Below are 17229 nucleotides of genomic sequence, written 5' to 3' on the forward strand. Positions count from 1 at the left end.
GATGGGGAGAAACGACTTAACAGCAGCATGTGTAAATATAGCTAATATTTCCCTCAGCTTTATTACGTGAGTGCCAGAAAGGTTAAGGCAATTCTAGGTGCATTTTCTATGCTTCAATAGAAGCATACAAAAAAAGAAGAGAGGAAGCAATAATTTCATTCCATTTTGAGGTGACGTCCTGAGGGCAACCAGTTGGTGAAGAGATGCAGGAGAGTGGTAATTTTAGAAACCTTGGCTCAAGAAGAGTTTGGTTAGTTTTAGTGCGGGCAGAGAGAGGGCTGGAGAGTGCTAGAGAAATACTTAAAGGGCTGTTACGTGGACCAGATGGATTACACATACTCTGGTGGCTCCAGCAGACGAAACCAGAAGCAGTATAGAGAAATTGCAAAAAGACAGGTTCTAGTTCAGTGTAAGAAAGAACTTTCTAGCAGAGCTCCTCCTCTATGAGCATGGAGGAGTAGATTTCTTAAGTCAGATATATTCAGCAAGAGGCTGAGTGGCTCCTGACTGAATATGTCCTAGTGGGTTAATCTAGTGGGTCGCCAAGGTCCCTTCTAACTCTGTGGCTGTGATTCTCTTGCCATGTTGTAAAACAAAGCCAACTGGCATGAAAGGAGAAGAATACACTTCAGTAATAAAGGACCGGCCTTGAATATCCTTCATCTTCACCAGGGCCTGAAGGGCAAAGCAGTTAGGCAGCTGTCCAAGGTGCTGCATGGAGTGGCCTGTGTGGGCAGTTCTACTTCTCTGTTTTTCAGTTTGTTTTCATGCCTTCTGGGTTTTCAGCTTTTCTTCTTCTTATATAAATCAATTACCCACCCCCACACGTGTATGCGTACACACACACACACACACACACACACACACCCCAGGCCTTATTTAAAAGCAAAGACAGAAATACGTAGGCAATGTGTAAAAGAGCTGAACTACACTACCTGGGGCTTCTCTGCCCTGTCCCAGGAGCAAACGAATCCATTTCATTTTCAAAGGTTAGACTTGGTACCTAAAGTTGGACTGTTTGACGGGATTGACATTTAGAGTAGCTAAAAATCTCTGCAGTGTGAGGTAGACCCAGGAACACTGTGAGGGTGATACACCTGTCCTGTTCTCTATTCTCTATTTGTGCAGCCTTTCCTATGTTACTTGATTTTTTTGGTCCCTTAGTTTTTCCCACCCCCCAGATGGAAGCAATAATAGCATCACTCCTTAGGGGTATGAAAATGAAGTAACTTCATGCATGTAAAGAAGTTACGACTATACCAGGTGCACAGACAGCAAATATTAGTGTTATTATATACTGTGTTTGGGATCCCCAGATTTGATAATTGGCTAGAGGGACTCACAGGACCCGGAAATGTAGTTACACTCACGGTTAAGGTTTCTTATAGCACAAGGATACAGATTAGAATCAGCAAAGGAAAAAGGTGCAGTGGGTGGAGTTCAGGTACACTGGACCACTTGCAAGCTTCCAGTTTTCCTCCCGCGCAGTCACACAGAGAGAGCTCAATTCTCTCAGCAATGACGAGTGACAACACATGCACGGTGTCACCAACCACCCACCCATGCCTTGATGCCCAGGGTTCTGGGTTTTATTGGGGTGGGGGTGTCCGTCACATAGGCATGCAGAGCATGTGTGACTGACCTTAGCCACTCGGTCTTCAACTCCTCCACCTTCCCCAACAAGAAGTCCAACTGACAGGGTGTGACCCAAAGCTCAGGCATACGAAGACACTTTATCAGTCAGGATACTCCCAGGGTTCAGAAGAACCAGTCAAGGGACAGTCCTGAAGACTTTTAGAATGTGGAGGGTTTGGGCAACTCAGGCCTACTGAGTTAACCATTTACTGCACATATATGTACATCTTGCTTATTTGAACAACCCAATTCAACCATTTTCTTAATGTTTTGAATGGCTTTTTTTTTTTTTTAGTATGTGAACGTTTATTGAATGTCTACTGTGTGCATAGCTCTTATCATCTTCTCTCTAGAAAGCTAGAAACTAATTTCAGTTTCAATCATGTTATAAACACAGGAACTTGTTATTACTCTAGTATAAAAGGACACACCAGAAACTAAGATCAATGCCATTGTTGCAATAATGGTGATAACACAGTGCCCCATAAATTTTGACTACAAGTACATGTCAAGTGCTTTAGGTATAGTATTAGTTTTAGTCTTTCTCAACAACGCTGGAAGGTAGGTAACAGCTCTGCTTTACAGGTGAGGCAATAAAGGTCCAGGGTTCTGAAAACTCCCCCAGGACTCCTCAGTCAGTAAGGGGTCAAGAATACATCGACCATCTGATTCCAAATCTCATGGCCTTAACATCATACATGATAGTTTCCTATGACCTTGAGAAACAAAGGCTCTCAGAAATACTTTGAAACATTAAAAATCTAACAAAATTTAGGAGACTTTACACATCTCAAGATCCACAGAATGTTTAGACAGGGGGGCAGAGTTGTGGCTAGAACACATGTTCATTTTACCAAAAGAAGAGATTCCTGCAAAGAAGATTCCAAGATGCCTCGCTCCCTCAAAATGTGGTGTAGAAGACACAAAAGCAAGGAACACAGAGATACAAAAGGGGGGAGAAGTTATATAGCTATTTTGAGTGTCTTGGTTAATAAGGGGGACATAAAGTCTGAATGCCTCACAAGATTCCAAAATGGCTGACACCATGACTTATTTGTAATCATATCTTTTTCCTTCCCCTGTTATTAGATCTCAGTCTGTGGTAGAAGCTGGGACCCTGAAACATGAGGACAAGGGAGAGAATGAGAACACTCAGCCACTCCTGGCTCTGGACTGAACCCTGAGCCACCCTGTGCTCCGGACATCGCCAGCCCTCAGTGGTAGCAGCCACCAGGAAGCACATGTGCAACTGACCCCACAATGCGTGCGTTCGGCTTGACACAAGGGCCTCCTCTCCTGCCACCCAGTAATGACTGTCACCAGCCATTGGTCTAAGCAGCCAAAGTTGAACAAAGACTTGAGAGATGCTTTTTTTTTTCAGTGAGGGAATTGGAGGATGAAGCAAGGCAGTTATGGAAACAAGATTCCCCCCATCCCATATTTATAGTATTAAGTGAATTGAAAAGAGAAAAACTAAATCTGATGCACACACTTCATTAGGATAAGGATCTTTCTGAGGCTTTGCAGAGACTCTGTCCAGTTTTTGCAATTTAAGATTAAGTGCATTTCCAAGTAGATACATAAGAATTAAACTGTGCAGACACAATTGTCAAGTTTAACGTAGTGCAAAGCCCCAAGACAACAGTATCTCCAGTGATTTCCATTCCTATATTGAAATGCTTTCTTTGACCTCATCACCAGCATCAAATTTCAAATTGTTCAGCCTAAGGGCACATTCTCGTAGGTCTGGCTGTTTGCAGAGCTTGTTGTTGTTTTTTTTTTTGATATCCTGCAAAAATGATTTTGATATCACATCTTTGATCAGGCCACCAGCTGATTATCATGAGCTAATTTTAAACAAAGACACAAACTGAAAGATCTCTATTTCATCTTAGCAATGTGACTTCCCACAGGGGATGTGTGTCTCTAGAGGGTGCGCGGGGGTCTCATTGAAAATACATGTCACTGATTAATGAATCCATTCAAGTTGCCTCACTTGGGTCACTACAGAAAAGAAAAGTGCTCCCCACGTCCCCTCACCTCCTCTTGCAACCAGTTAAAGGTGTGGATAAAGGGCCTGGCTGTTGCCGAGAGGGTAGGTGTCAATCATGGAGGAAGACCCCTAAGGATGGTGAAATACGAAAGAACTGAAAATAAGAGAAGACCAGGAATGCAGGATGAAATGCCAAAGATCACTTTATTTCTTTGTTTATTATCCTTAGAAATGGAGTCCCCAGCTATCCATTCAAAGGAAATCAGATAAAAAATAAGCAGATTATCATAAGATATGATATCCTTACTTGTGCCATGTTTCCCAAAACCAGGTGTATGTTCTCAGCTATCTCTTATTCTCCCAGCCATCTGCATGACATGGGCCTTCATTAGTATGACCAGTTGGTGCTCAATGTCAAACAAAAAATATTTTAGTTGATAATGAGCAGTAAAATATGATTTTACACGTTAAGTACTTGGGAGGGTTACTTGTTGGCTAAAAAATTCAAAGGAAAGAGGTGATTCAACTGGCCATAATCATCCTCAATAGATACTAATCTTAATCATGTATTACGTCTCTTTCTTAATGGATCTAGTGTTATAATTTTTTTCTACTGGTAGAAAATAATAACAGAAGTGATTTTTGTATTCCACCCTGGAAATAAAATTGAAAGAGAATTTAAAATATTTCTTAACCAACTGCATCACAGTATAAATAAAACCAATTCATTTCGTGTAGACATTTCAAATAACAAAAAAATAACACTGAAATAATTCTACCAATGCAATGACTGAAACACTTTTCTTATATACCACAACATAGGGAAGAAAGATGAAGAATTAAAGCGAATTGGAAAACCCATTTTATTACTTGAGTTTATAAAATAATTGTGGGATCCAGTATTTCAAATGCTACTGGAGTCTATTATTGCCAACATTCTGCAGCAGTAATAGCTCTGGCTTTCCAATTGGCAATATTTAGAATCCTCCTGTAGTGACCCGATTTTAAATACCATACTATAATTACAAAGTTAAGAGCTAGTTTTGACTCTATTCCATGATTTCATTAAATGAATCAAAGATGATGGTTCAACAGTGACAACTTACACTTGGAGTTTCTTTATGTGTATGCAATATACATACAAGAACCAAATTCAGTAAGTGACATGAATGTTACCACATGAACACTAGATTGTATTGTTCTTTGTCAGTCATTTCTTCTGTTCAATAAATACTGAAGGACACAAATGCTTTTTTATTTTTCAAGAGTTTGCTTTTTCTTCTGGATTTCAGTAATTAATTTTGACATTTTTCCTCACATTCTTCTTCATCTATTTTAGTGAGATTTTTCAACATTGGCAAAACAGAAGGAAAGAGGACAAATATTTTACAAACTCTTTGACTGGAAGCTGAAGTCCTTAAAGACAAGCAAAGGGGGTTCATTTCAATATTAAAGAATGCTTTCTAAATAAGATAAAGGAAGCATCTTTCTTTGTCCTTCAATGGAAAAGAAAGCACAAGTGTTTTTTCTACCTGCGAATGAAATCTGGTAACCTATGTGTCATTTCTCCAGCATTTTTGTTCATATTGGCTTAAAATTCAGTGCATGAATATCATTACATTCTTATAGCTAACATTTCTAGTTAGCTTTGATTTAAAAAACACAAAATTTAATGCATCAATATTCCACTAAATTAATGACGTGGTCATCTTCGGAACGAGTAGGCAACTGTTCTTTCTATGCAGTAGGAAATTTTAAAGCCGAACTATCAATAATGATTGCCATCTCAAAGTGAAGCTCAAATGGCAGAAGTTTCTCAAGCCAGGGAGATGTCAAGAGTCTTCCAAACAATTTCAAAGAGGAAAGCGATTTTTACATCCTACACGCAGGACAGAGATCCTGGCATATTCTTGGTCTTCCACTCTGCCATCCTTCATAGTTTTACAAAATTTTTGATGGGAATCCTTTCAACGGCCTCATCACTCACAAGGATCCCCAACAGAAAACACTCTGGATTCCAGCCCTCTTTCATAGACGCAAAGAGACCAGGAGCCAGGTGTCCTAGCAGCCCCCTATCTACCTGATCCCAAGAGAAAATTTTCACTTGGAGAAATTTTACTTTTTGTTTTCTAATGCCTAGTGCTTGACATTAAAAAAATTTACATGCGTCATTGTTATAACTCATTACAAAATGACTCCAAGTACTTCTTCAGTGTAAAAAGTTCCTCTTAGAAATAAATACCATTTGACAGTATCTCCACCATTCACATAGCGAGGAGAGAAATTAAGACATGAGCTCTCAATGGTGACAAAAAAGCAAAGAGACGCAATGGGTAGGGAGCAGTACGGTTCATGAAGACATTGGCATAATTATGTCTTTCTCCTTTGTATTAGGAAAATAGAATCGTTTTTTCATGAGTGCCTTTTACTAAAAATAATTAAAAGAGGGACGTCTGAGTTCATCAGGAAAGTTACGATTAAGCAGAACTAAAGCGTTTATACAGCTTGCCATTAAACTCAACAAAAAAGTAGCGGTGTGTGATGACAAAATCATCCTGCTTCCCTAGAAAAATATAATTGCATAGAAAAATTACAAACTAAAGCAATCCATTTACAGTTTCTACATATACTCTCATTTACACTGATTTCGCCTATTCTAAGTGGAAAAAATATCTTTGGCCGGCAAGGCAGAAGCTATCATGGGTTCACCTGGAATACAGGCATCAGATGGGGGCTGTCATGGATGAAATACCGCAGGTATTTTCTAAAAGAATTGCAGCGAGGCATATATTCCCTTTAGTGTCATCCAACCCTCGGAGGAGGTTTAGAATTTTTCAGGCTGCAAATCCAGGGAATTAAGGGCTGTGGTGTTTGAACGTCTATGCCCACATCCAAGGTGACTGAACCAGAGAGGCAGCCTCTCTCCAGCGTGTCCTGAGCCTGCCCAAAATGCTAAATCGCAGGAAGGCTGCGTCTCTGATGGGGTGTCAGCTCGGGGTGCCACACATCCACGATGAAGATCAGCCGGAAAGACGTGGCATCCTGCCACACCTCATGCTCAAAGGAGTCATCAAAGATGAGCACCTTGCCTTCTTCCCATGTCCTGGAACAGAAAAGCATGGAAGCTTGTGATTCAGATGCCTGAGGATCAATCCATGTCTGTGTTCAGGAAGCCTCTCTCATGATAACCTTTGCAATAGGACCAGGTAAGTGAAACACAGGATGTGTTCTTTCCTCGGTGATTAAGAAAGAATTTCAGGATTCTTACCATGAACATCAGCTTTCATGCTCAGCACTGAAGGTATACAAAAGGCAGGAGACTGGTGATAAGGGTAAACTTATTCTTGGTACAAACCTAGGCAAGGCTTGTTTAGTTGGGCGAGCACTCGAAAGTGTGCCCCAGTGGCTCATTCCCAAGGTGACCTCCCAGTCAATGGCTCCATGGTATCCTCCCTGGCATTTCAGAGATTGGTGTGGAAGTACAGACAGTGACTGGGTCTCAGGCATTTTGATGTCCCATAGGCATGGTGTCTGTGCATCTCCAAATGATTCTCTTTTCAACCCATTCCATTTGTTAAAGTTCCATTTTATGGAAGGGCAGATTGTTTATACTCCTAATGTTATACGCTGTGCAAGTGGGTTATCCATGGAATATTTGAAATGAATGCTGCAAAACATCCTTTAGGGCTGACAGCACTACTTCACAAGATACCTGTAGAGGAGCTAAGATCTAAATATGGTGTTAGTCTAAATAAGACAGCCGAGAGAGTAAAATGCAGGGCGCAATCATACAGTGCCTTTCAAACCCAAGGAAAGTTTATTATTTTTGCTAATGTTTTCTTCTTTTTCAAATAGGTATTAATTGTCAATATGGTAAATGCTAAGTTATGTTTCTGAAATGAAGTTTTTACTAGGAAATTTTTTCTAGATATCAAAATTCCTCTCAAGTATTTAAAATCTTACTTCCTGGATTAGCAAATAATTACAATTATAGGAGGAAAACGCTAGCTTGATTTCAACTTATTGCATTATCATAAAGAAGTTTTCCTTAGGGAAATGATTTGTCTTTTTATGTTCATTACCTGGTGATTAATCAATATTAAATTAGATAATATTATCTAATATTATCTAATGTTACACACGGCAAGCTTTCTCAACCTTGGCAATACTGACATTTTTGCCAGGTAATTCTTTGTTTTGGCGGGGGGCGGGGGCTGTCCTGTGCTCTGTGAGAGGTTTAGCAGCACCTCTGGTCTCCGCTAGATACTAGTAGCACGCCCTTACAAACTGTGACAATCAAAAATGTCTCCTGGGCTTCCCTGGTGTCGCAGTGGTTAGGAATCCGCCTGCCAATGCAGGGGACACGGGTTCCAGCCCTGGTCTGGGAAGATCTCACATGCCGCGGAGCAACTAAGCCTGTGTGCCACAACTACTGAGCCTGTGCTCTAGAGCCCACAAGCTACAACTGCTGAGCCCACAAGCCACAACTACTGAGCCCGCGAGCCACAACTACTGAGCCCACGTGCCACAACTACTGAAGCCTGCGCACCGAGAGCCTGTGCTCCACAACAAGAGAAGCCACTGCAATGAGAAGCTCACACACCTCAACGAAGAGTAGCCCTTGCTTGCCACAACTGGAGAAAGCCCGCGCACAGCAACGAAGACCCAATGCAGCCAAAAAAAAAAAAAAAAAAAGTCTCCAGTCATTGCCAAATGTCCTGAGTTGGAAGGCAGTGAAGTGGGAGACAAATTTGTCTGAGACATATTAATGAATCTGACACTAAAATTTCCAAATAATTTAAAGTAACAAATATCTGCAAGTTAAAAGCTCCTTGAAGTTGGGAACCAATCCTCTGTTCTGTTACCCATTCTCTCCCCAGCCCCACCTCCTGCGCTGCCTCACACACCTACCCTGATGTCTTTGTTTTAACTGAAGTATAGTCGATTCACAATGTTGTGCAATTGCGAGTTTATTGTTTATTTTTATTTTTTGGCCACGCCGCACAGCCTGTGGGACCTTAGCTCCCTGACCAGGGATGGGGCCCACAACCCCATTAGTGGAAGCACACAGTCCTAACCACTGGACCGCAGGGGAGGTCCCACCTACCCTAAAGTCTTGCACTCAATAAATGAGTTGCTTGGCTCTTTGATCCAATTCCTCTGAAGGGTCAGGGTCTACTGGAGTCCCATCCAAGTGTAACGAAGGACAAAAATATATAGACTCAGGGGCAAATGACTGACTATGTATTCATTACCATGCAAAGTCAAATTTGAAAAGAAAAGCAAAGTTAAGAAATGAAAAAAATGACAAGAAAAAAGAAGCAAAATGATCCCTAGCTTATACAGTTTGGTGGTCATTTCCTCGGCCTTGTTATCAGTGCGACTAAGCAATGTCAGTGACAAGCCTACAATACAGGCAGAAGACAAGGGGGGAAGGGCATGCAAAAGAAAACAACAGTACATCCATGTTCACAGCAGCATTCCTCACAGTAGCCAAAAGGTGGAAGCAACACCAGTGTCCACTGACAGATGAATGGATAAACAAATGTGGTCTATACATACAATGGAATATTCCTCAGCCTTAGAAGGAAATTCTGACAATGCTACAACATGGATGAACCTTTAGGCCATCATGCTAAGTGAAATTAGCCACTCATGCAAGGACAAATACTGTATGATTCCACTTATATGCAGCACCTACAGTAGTCAAATTCATACAGAAAATTCAAAATTACTTTGGCATCACTCTCTATGAGTAATCTCCCTCTATTTGAGAAGACTGAAAACTTCCCAGGGGGTGCAATATCAAAACTCCCTAAGAGAATCTGTGACATAATGCTTGGTGCGGCAATGACAAGTGATTTTCAACGTTTTCTGAGTGGTAGAGAGTTTAGAACCTACTTAAAGTACTGGAAGTAATTAAGACAACTAAATTGAACATTCTAAGTTTGCACAAAATGACATTTTTCACTAGATTACGGTAAGTATAAGAAAGCCAAAGATTTAGGAATGCTGGATGTGAGAAAAACCTTAAGCATTCCATTCATTAACTTAAATTCCTTATAAATTGGGAAAAGCTTTTAGCGCTGGTTCATTCATGGTATACCAGTGCCTGTAAAGGTGGAACTTAAGTTAGCACTGGGTTGTGGCTTTGCAGATATTTTGGGTCAAATATGGACTAGTGTAAACCACTGATTAAACAATTTTTTAAACGTGAAATCTGGGAGGTATTCCAAGGGGCTGGATTCCATTAGGGCCATAAAATTCTATTAGCTTTATACTTGCCTTTCTATTTTCTTTCAGACACTTTCCCAGAAAACAGTAAAGATACTCAATTACTTATTGTAGATTCTTAAATGTAGATACCTTCTGAATAGGTAAAAAATGATGTCTTTCAATCACTTATGAGAGCTAGAATGACTAAAAGTGCAGCCCTAATTGGGAAGGACAATAAAACTCCATCCAAGTGACATGCAGACTAAAGTGACTTGCGTTCAACAAGAGATGTGTCACCTGTCTGGGAAAGGATGAAGGTTTTCCAGAACAAAAAGAGTCAGAGCTCAAAGATGTCAAAGGTCTTAGACCTCTTCTGAGTGAAAAACAAAGACACTCATTGCAATGCAAAGAAAATAGTTTTCAGGCCACTCGCTTTGAGAGCAAATCTCCACCACATATATTTAAGTTATGCTGAAATTATGACAAGAAAAGGACCCTCTGGAGAAAAGATTTTCAGAGCATCCTTGGAAAGAAGTCTTCCTGGAGGCGTTCACCCAGCCTTCCTCTGAGGGTCCAGAAAGGCAGGATAGCAGTGGGCAGCTGCACCCCATCCCCAGATGGCTACCTCAGCTTAATTTTAGCATTTCTTACTGTTACGAGAAGAACGTCTCTCCCTGGTTTGCCAAAAGATAGAAGAATATCTGGTCACAAGATAAACCAACATTGTGTAATTCCTCAATTTCTCAGATTATTATAATTAATGATAATGGTATAATGGTGGCAGCATAAACCTAATAACTATAATTTTGCCATAGAATTACCATCACCATTAATAATGCTAAATAATGACGCTATGTACTTATAGAGTTTTCCACCTAAAAACTTTATAGATTATATCTCAGTGATCTTTGCTAAAAGGTTCTGAGGTAGAGACAAATGACGCGGTTCTAATTTTTCAGCAAAGGAATCACATGCAAGCCAGTTCGGATGCCTGCGGTGACACCGTGATTCTGTGGAGGAAGCAGAAAGGCACTAGGCTTGCTTCGTTACAGCCGAACCTCTAGCTCAAGATCGCGGTTGTAGGAAACGTTCTCAGCGCCTATAGCTGCTATGCTGAGGTGGCCTGAAAGGAATCCTGACTGGAGTACAGAAAAGGGTCAGAGGGCTCAGGAATCAGGCTGCTTTAACACAGCTCTTATCAATTCCGATCCATTGAAATCCCTCAGTTTCTGACTGCACTGGAAAGCCTGGCACATCCTGGAATTGAAATTAAAACTGCATTATTGCCACTTCCTCTTTTTTCTCTCCTCCTAATACAGAAATACACATGCACATACCTTCTTTGTCTGTCTATCTATCTATCTATCTATCATCTATCTATCAGGATAAAGCATTTTTCTGGAAGCTAGGACACCTGTGTTCTTGTTCTGACCACTGCTAACTAGCCATGTGGCTGTGATAAGCATGTCACCTGTGGGCCTCAGTTTCCCCATTTGTGCAATGATGGAGGAGGACAGGAGGGCCTCCAAGGCTTCTTTCAGCTCAGAAATTCTCTTAATTCTCTGACCCAAGCTGTTGGCTGGGACTTTAGTCTTCATATTGCATTTTACAGGATGCATTTCACAAACTGTCATCTGAGAAATGGGTATGGTATTTACTATTTTGTTGGATGTCAAAATAGTAATTTCAATAAAAGATGGGTAAATTACAAAGAAGCTCTTTTCCCAACAGCTTCTGTATATATGCACCCTAGTATCTCTCTCCACCCCTCCTGGGGGGGCTCGTTCCAGCCAGGCTGCCGTGGGGATTCTCTCCCCTCCAAGTGGGCCTGGGGCTTCGGCTCCGCTGTGCAGCCCCTGCGCTGCCTCTGTAACAGCTTTTGACTTCCCCCTCGTGGTCCTCGGTTACCCAGTAGCAGAGGGCTCTGTAACATCGCGAAGAAAGCCAAAAGGGGAGGACAAAGAAAGGGAAGAGGGAGAGGAAACCTCCCGAGGCCACAGAGCTGGGATGCCTCTGGCCCCTCTCCAGGGTGGCGGCACAAGGGGAAATGGAGGGGGTGGCCATCCGCTGTGCCCTGCTGTGCCCCCTGCCTCAGCGTCCCTCCCAGCCCCAGGCCTATCACATCATAGCCCCCCTCTGCATCTGATCCATTCCTTCACCAGCCCTGGCCCTGCACACCCTCGACGTCCCGTTTCCCCCTCCGTCCTGTCTCCTTAGAGCACCCACCCTCATCCCCGCCAGAGTGCGCACTGCAGGTTCCAAGGACCACCTCCGACAGTACAGGAGTGCTTGGTCTCACGCCCTGGGAGGTAAGGGGCAGAAGTCCCCATTTCTGCAGCAATCAGAGACGAGCACAATAAAAGCTCAAAAATACTGAGCATAGTTACCACATCACACTCTGTAAATACAGTTCTGAATGTATTTATACGGATCACTTTAATTCTCAAAACTACACCAAGACATACTTTTATTCTTCCCATTTTACAGATGAGGAAATTGAGGCTTAGTGAGGCCATGCAAGTTGTCTAAAGTTACACTTCATAAGAGGGGAAGCCAGGATTTGAACCCAGGTCAGGAGACTTTGGTGCTCTTAATTTACTTTCATGAAGATACAGGATGTTAAAATCTGAAGTGAAAACTCAGGATCTGTTTTCCCATAGAAACATTATTATAAAGAATAGATACATGTATATGTATAACTGAATCGCTTTGCTGTACACCTGAAACTAATACAACATTGTTAACCAACTATTCTCCAATATAAAATAAAAAGTTAAAAAAACCAATAGTCACTGGTGCTACAGCCCTATTAACAGAGACCATGAGTTAGGAGGCTTTTAAGGGCTGGCCCAGAAACCTCCACATCATTTATTACTGCCATAGCAAAATGGATCTCAACTTTCCAAATTCTCAACCATCAGTTCAATGAACAAATGTTTGGACAAAATCTGTTTTCAATGTGGGAAGTGCTGTTTCCCTGTCGAGACATAGATATTCATCTGTGTGTATGGATAGCCATAGACACCCCATGCTAACCAGGACAGCAGAGATGGCAGTGGTGCGCCTACGAGCCAGGACGCAGCAAGGAGAGCCCGCGGCCACCGGAAGCCAGGAGAGAGTCAGGGGACAGGGACTGCCCCTCAGAGCCTCCAGAAGGACCCAACCCTGACCATACCTTGATTTCGGACTTCTGGCCTCCAAAATGGTGAGAGAAGAAATTTCTGTTGTTTTAAGTCATCCAGATTGTGTTAATTTGTTACGGCAGCCCTAGGACCCTGATACAAATATCGACACTTGCGAAGCTGAGTGACCTTGGGGAAGTTACTCAGCCTATTTATACATCCGTCTCCTCAGCTGAAAAGTAGAGACTTTAATACTCCCAGTTACATGGGGTTGTCATGAATGTATGCAGAGGGCTTCGAACCGTGCTTGACACATAGCAAGCACGATGCATGTTAGCACTAGGAGCTTCCTCATCATGAATATACATTATATAGGCCCTGAGAAGCGTCTGAGCAATATCTCTGAGTACCGAAGTCAAAAATAATATTTACTTTCTTTGTCGTGCTTCTCTGTGTTTCACAAATTACGTAGCAGGGGCATGCATCAGTTTTGTCATCGGAAAGCATTTATTCATTTTAAATGATCATTTTACTTATTGAGATAGACAGCTGCCTACCTTCAAGCCCATCTTCAGATAGAAAGAGCTGTGCTATGATTCGCAGTGATGGACTCTTTAACCAACACGCACGCCCGCTAGCAGGAATCGCAGTGTGATGATTAATACCTGAGAACCACAAGGCGCAAATTGCTACTCCTTCAAAAGCTGAGAAGCTCTGAAAAATTGCTTCCACTTGCCCATGACAAGGAAGCCTGATGTCCTGGTACGTGTGCTTCTGTTTCCACACTAATAGTGCTTCCATAATAAGTGTGAAACTTCCCAGATTTCATATTACGTATGATTTCATATTACATACAGATTTCACGTTCTGTCCTCAGAGTTTATAAACTGACTCTACTCTTCAGCTCTCTAGCTATGTTCACTAGAAGCATTGCACAGTGCTTTAATTTCATTGACCCATTTCTCTCATGAAAAACACTCTTTTTGTAATGAAATACTTAGCCTGACCCGGCCACCCTGGAGTTAAGGATTATGAAGGATGAGAATGTAATGCAACATAAAACAAGTACCACAGAAGGGACGTGGAGAAGGAGGCTGACCAGCACTGAGGAGGGAGAGGAAGGGCACCGATGCTTCAAAGCTCCCTGGGGACGAGACAGCGTGAAACAATCCATCCTCTGCAAAACCGCCGCCCTAGCCCATGAGAGGCGGGGTGTCGGCAAGTGCTTTTTAATAGTCACTGTGAATTTGTAAACTATACCATCTGCAAAGTATTGTTATCAGCAGCTACTTACTGCCACCTGAAGGAGGCTGGCTTGTAGCCCAGTGGGAATGGAGGGGCTGCCCAGTCAATGTTCTTATTCAAGATCACCCACAAGTGAGCCGTGGGGCTGGGCTTACAGCCCTTCCCTACTTCTGGCGGGTGCAGACAGTTCCCCTAATCACACTCCCAGCTTCAGTTTAAGACCCTAAGTTGGTATACTTAAATTAGGTCTGAAGCTCCTCTCCATCTTCACGGCCCCTGTGATTCTTATTTGACCTCCAAGGAGTTGACCTCGTCAAACTCTGCCTTCCCCAGCACACCCCCACCTCCTCTCTGTTTTCCCTGGGTCCCCTGCCCCTCTCCCCTTTGGCAGAGAGACCCTGTAGACCCGAACGGAGCTCAGCAAGGCTCCGTGAGCTCCTTTGCATCTTGGAAGAAACTTCGCCCGGTCTGGCCATCTCTGATTCCCCCTCCTGGCTCTTCCAGCTCTGCCCTCTGCTGCCCCAGCTCCTTCTTGGCTCTCTTTCCTTTTTCTGCCTCCGAAATGTCGATGTGGCCATGGACTCTCACGTTTCCTCTAGAGCCTCCCAATAAGCCTGCTTCTAAAACCTTTATGTCTAGACTTGACTTCTCCCCTGAGCTCCAGACCTCACTATCCAGCAGACTCCTGGATGTTTTCACTCCTGTGTCCCAACAGCAACTTAAACAAATAATATGAAGACCGGACTCATGATCTGTTCCCCTAACCTGCCTCATGCCTCCCAAGCTCTCAGCATTTGCTAAAGCATCAACAACCCCCGACTGACCAAAATGGAAACTGTCGCATCGTCATGGACACCCCTCCCTTGCCCCACACGCTCGAGATTCACTCGAGTCAATCTTCATCACATCTCCTGCCTCTGTTCTTTACTCTCCCTTTCCTTCCAGGATCCCAATCCCTGCCCTTCTGGGGTGGGCTACTGAGGCAGTCTGTTAACTGTTCTTCCCAAACGCCCCATCGGACACACCCAGGGTTTCCAGAACGCCTTCCTAAAAGAGATCTGATCCCACTAGTTTGTATTCAAAGCCTTCCATGATTTAGCTTCTAATCCACTCTCTCACTTTCCAACCTCATTCCGTAGGTTAAAGGAACGAAACAAGGAGGCCATGAGACGGACGTGTTCTAATGCCTTGGTAGCCTCGTAGCAAAGCAAAACCTACCCCGGAGTCAATTCACTGGAAGCTGAGAAAGTGAAACTTAAGAACGACCAATCACGATTAGCAGCAGCCTTTCCCAAACGAGGCAACCGCTTACACCATAACCAGTCAAATCATCTCCTTGCTTTGCTTCAGCAGCTCCTCTGTGAAAACCTGGCCCCCAGCGCGCGCCGGTGGAGCGCTCCTAACCACCTTTGGTTTGGTGCTACCTGATTCGAATCATATGTGTTCAAATAAATTCTGGAAAAATTTCCCAGAATTTAAAGGTCCGTTTACCTCTGAACAGTATCCCACACTCTTGGCTGCTGAAAGCGCTCAATATTGCTCACACGTGGCTCGTAGTTTTTGGCTTCCGCGCCTATGCTGATGCCGTTTGTTCAGCCTCGAGTGCGCCTCCCTTCCAGCTGTTAATGTGCAAATCCTTCCTGTCTTTGAAAGCCACCACTGTCAGGTTTCCCAGTTCTCAGCGCAAATGAGCCGCCTGCCCACCGACCACCTGCAGCATCCCTGCCTGAGCCTCTCTTATGACTCACGACTTGCGAGCTGTGTTTTCTCCGACTGGACACCTCTGGTGGGGGAAGACCCCCATGTGAGTCGTCTCAGAACCCCTCACGGCACGGTGGGCTGCTGCCCCAGGCCCGGGGCAGGCAGGTGTCTGCCAATAACCAAACGAACGACCAGTACCCTCCTGCACACCCCTCCAGCAGACCTCCACCAAGGGCCGTGACACACGTGTGAGAAGACAACTTGGTTTCTGCCCTCCAGGCACTTACAGCTCAGTCCCAGAGATTAGACCAATACATACCAATTAATAGAAAGCAATGGAAATAAAAAGCAGAATCACTGAGAATATACCCTGTAAATACTCTACGAAGTCAAAGAAGAGGTTCCTTTTTAGGAACAAAATTGGATCTTAGTAATAGGTTAATTTTGGATGGGTGAAAAGGCAGGCATTCCAGGGGAACAGAGTAATAGGACCAGGACAGGCAAAGGCATCAAAAGAAGTTGCCCTGACATTCACCATGTCCCTTCTCAGGCCGGTACCCGGGCTAAGTGCCTTGTAGGCATTATTTCGTTTAATCTGGACAACAACCCTGCAAAGCAGATAGCAACGCTGCCGACTTTATAAGTAAGAAACACAATGTGTAACATGTGTAGGGTTTAGTACAAGTTAGCTGACTGCATGCAAGTCTGTCCATCTAGAAAGAGAAGCAAGAAGGTTCGTCCATCAGACGAGAATGCTCTGGGGAGAAATGATTAAGGAGGGCAGCCCTAGAACTGGGGAGTATCTCCAGACCCACGGAAAGCGCAGAGGTGGGGCACCGACTAAGAAGCTGGATTAATACCACCCACTCCAGTCTACTTCAGTGACAAAGGAAGAGAAACAATCCAACCGAGCATAGCTTTGTCGTAACGAACATCCATCCTCAGAGGTGACGAGTAAGAGAGAAAGGGATGGGAGGAAACATACTTGGTCTCGTTGGCACACCGGATCCTGCAGCCTTCCTTGGGAATCACCAAGCCCAGGTGCATTCGGAGCCTGCAGTTCGTGGGTCCCGTGTGCGGCCACACGTGGGTTCCCGGGTGCATGACGGAATATTTGATCTGCACAGAAAATGTACCACCCTGTTCATCCATTTACCAAGGTGTGGGAGAACTGCTAAAAGTACAAAATTACTGTCAATTCAGATTAGTGCCTCTGCAGCACTCAGAATTTATATCCTCGTCTTATTTCTTTGTGAAGGAACTAAAAGTAAGGACTCCCATTTTCCACAAAGCTATAAACGCTGAACATTTTCCACC

The 17229-nt window shown here is 43.4% G+C and overlaps 2 protein-coding genes across 17 annotated transcripts in view; one reads left to right on the forward strand and one right to left on the reverse strand.

Annotated features, from left to right (window-relative positions):
* The window catches only part of CLVS1 (clavesin 1), a 220431-nt gene extending 217418 nt beyond the window's left edge, over positions 1–3013 (forward strand). For both annotated transcript variants that reach the window (XM_033437605.2, XM_004274981.3), the window contains one exon: positions 2725–3013. In XM_033437605.2, the coding sequence (XP_033293496.1) occupies positions 2725–2812 (88 nt within the window). In that variant the 3' untranslated portion in view covers positions 2813–3013. The remainder of the gene's footprint in view (positions 1–2724) is intronic.
* The window catches only part of ASPH (aspartate beta-hydroxylase), a 386456-nt gene that overhangs the window by 175844 nt on the left and 193383 nt on the right, over positions 1–17229 (reverse strand). For 9 of the 15 annotated variants that reach the window (XM_049700865.1, XM_049700867.1, XM_033437604.2 and 6 more), the window contains 2 exons: positions 16898–17031; positions 3807–6731 (listed from right to left, as the gene is read on the reverse strand). In XM_049700865.1, the coding sequence (XP_049556822.1) occupies positions 6581–6731; positions 16898–17031 (285 nt within the window). In that variant the 3' untranslated portion in view covers positions 3807–6580. Of the gene's footprint in view, positions 1–3806; positions 6732–16897; positions 17032–17229 lie in introns of those variants that run through there. The other 6 variants (XR_007472942.1, XR_007472943.1, XR_007472941.1 and 3 more) reach the window with 1 other exon arrangement.

The sequence above is a fragment of the Orcinus orca genome, chromosome 17, assembly GCF_937001465.1.
Source record: "Orcinus orca chromosome 17, mOrcOrc1.1, whole genome shotgun sequence".
In the NCBI taxonomy this organism is placed as follows: Eukaryota; Metazoa; Chordata; class Mammalia; order Artiodactyla; family Delphinidae; genus Orcinus; species Orcinus orca.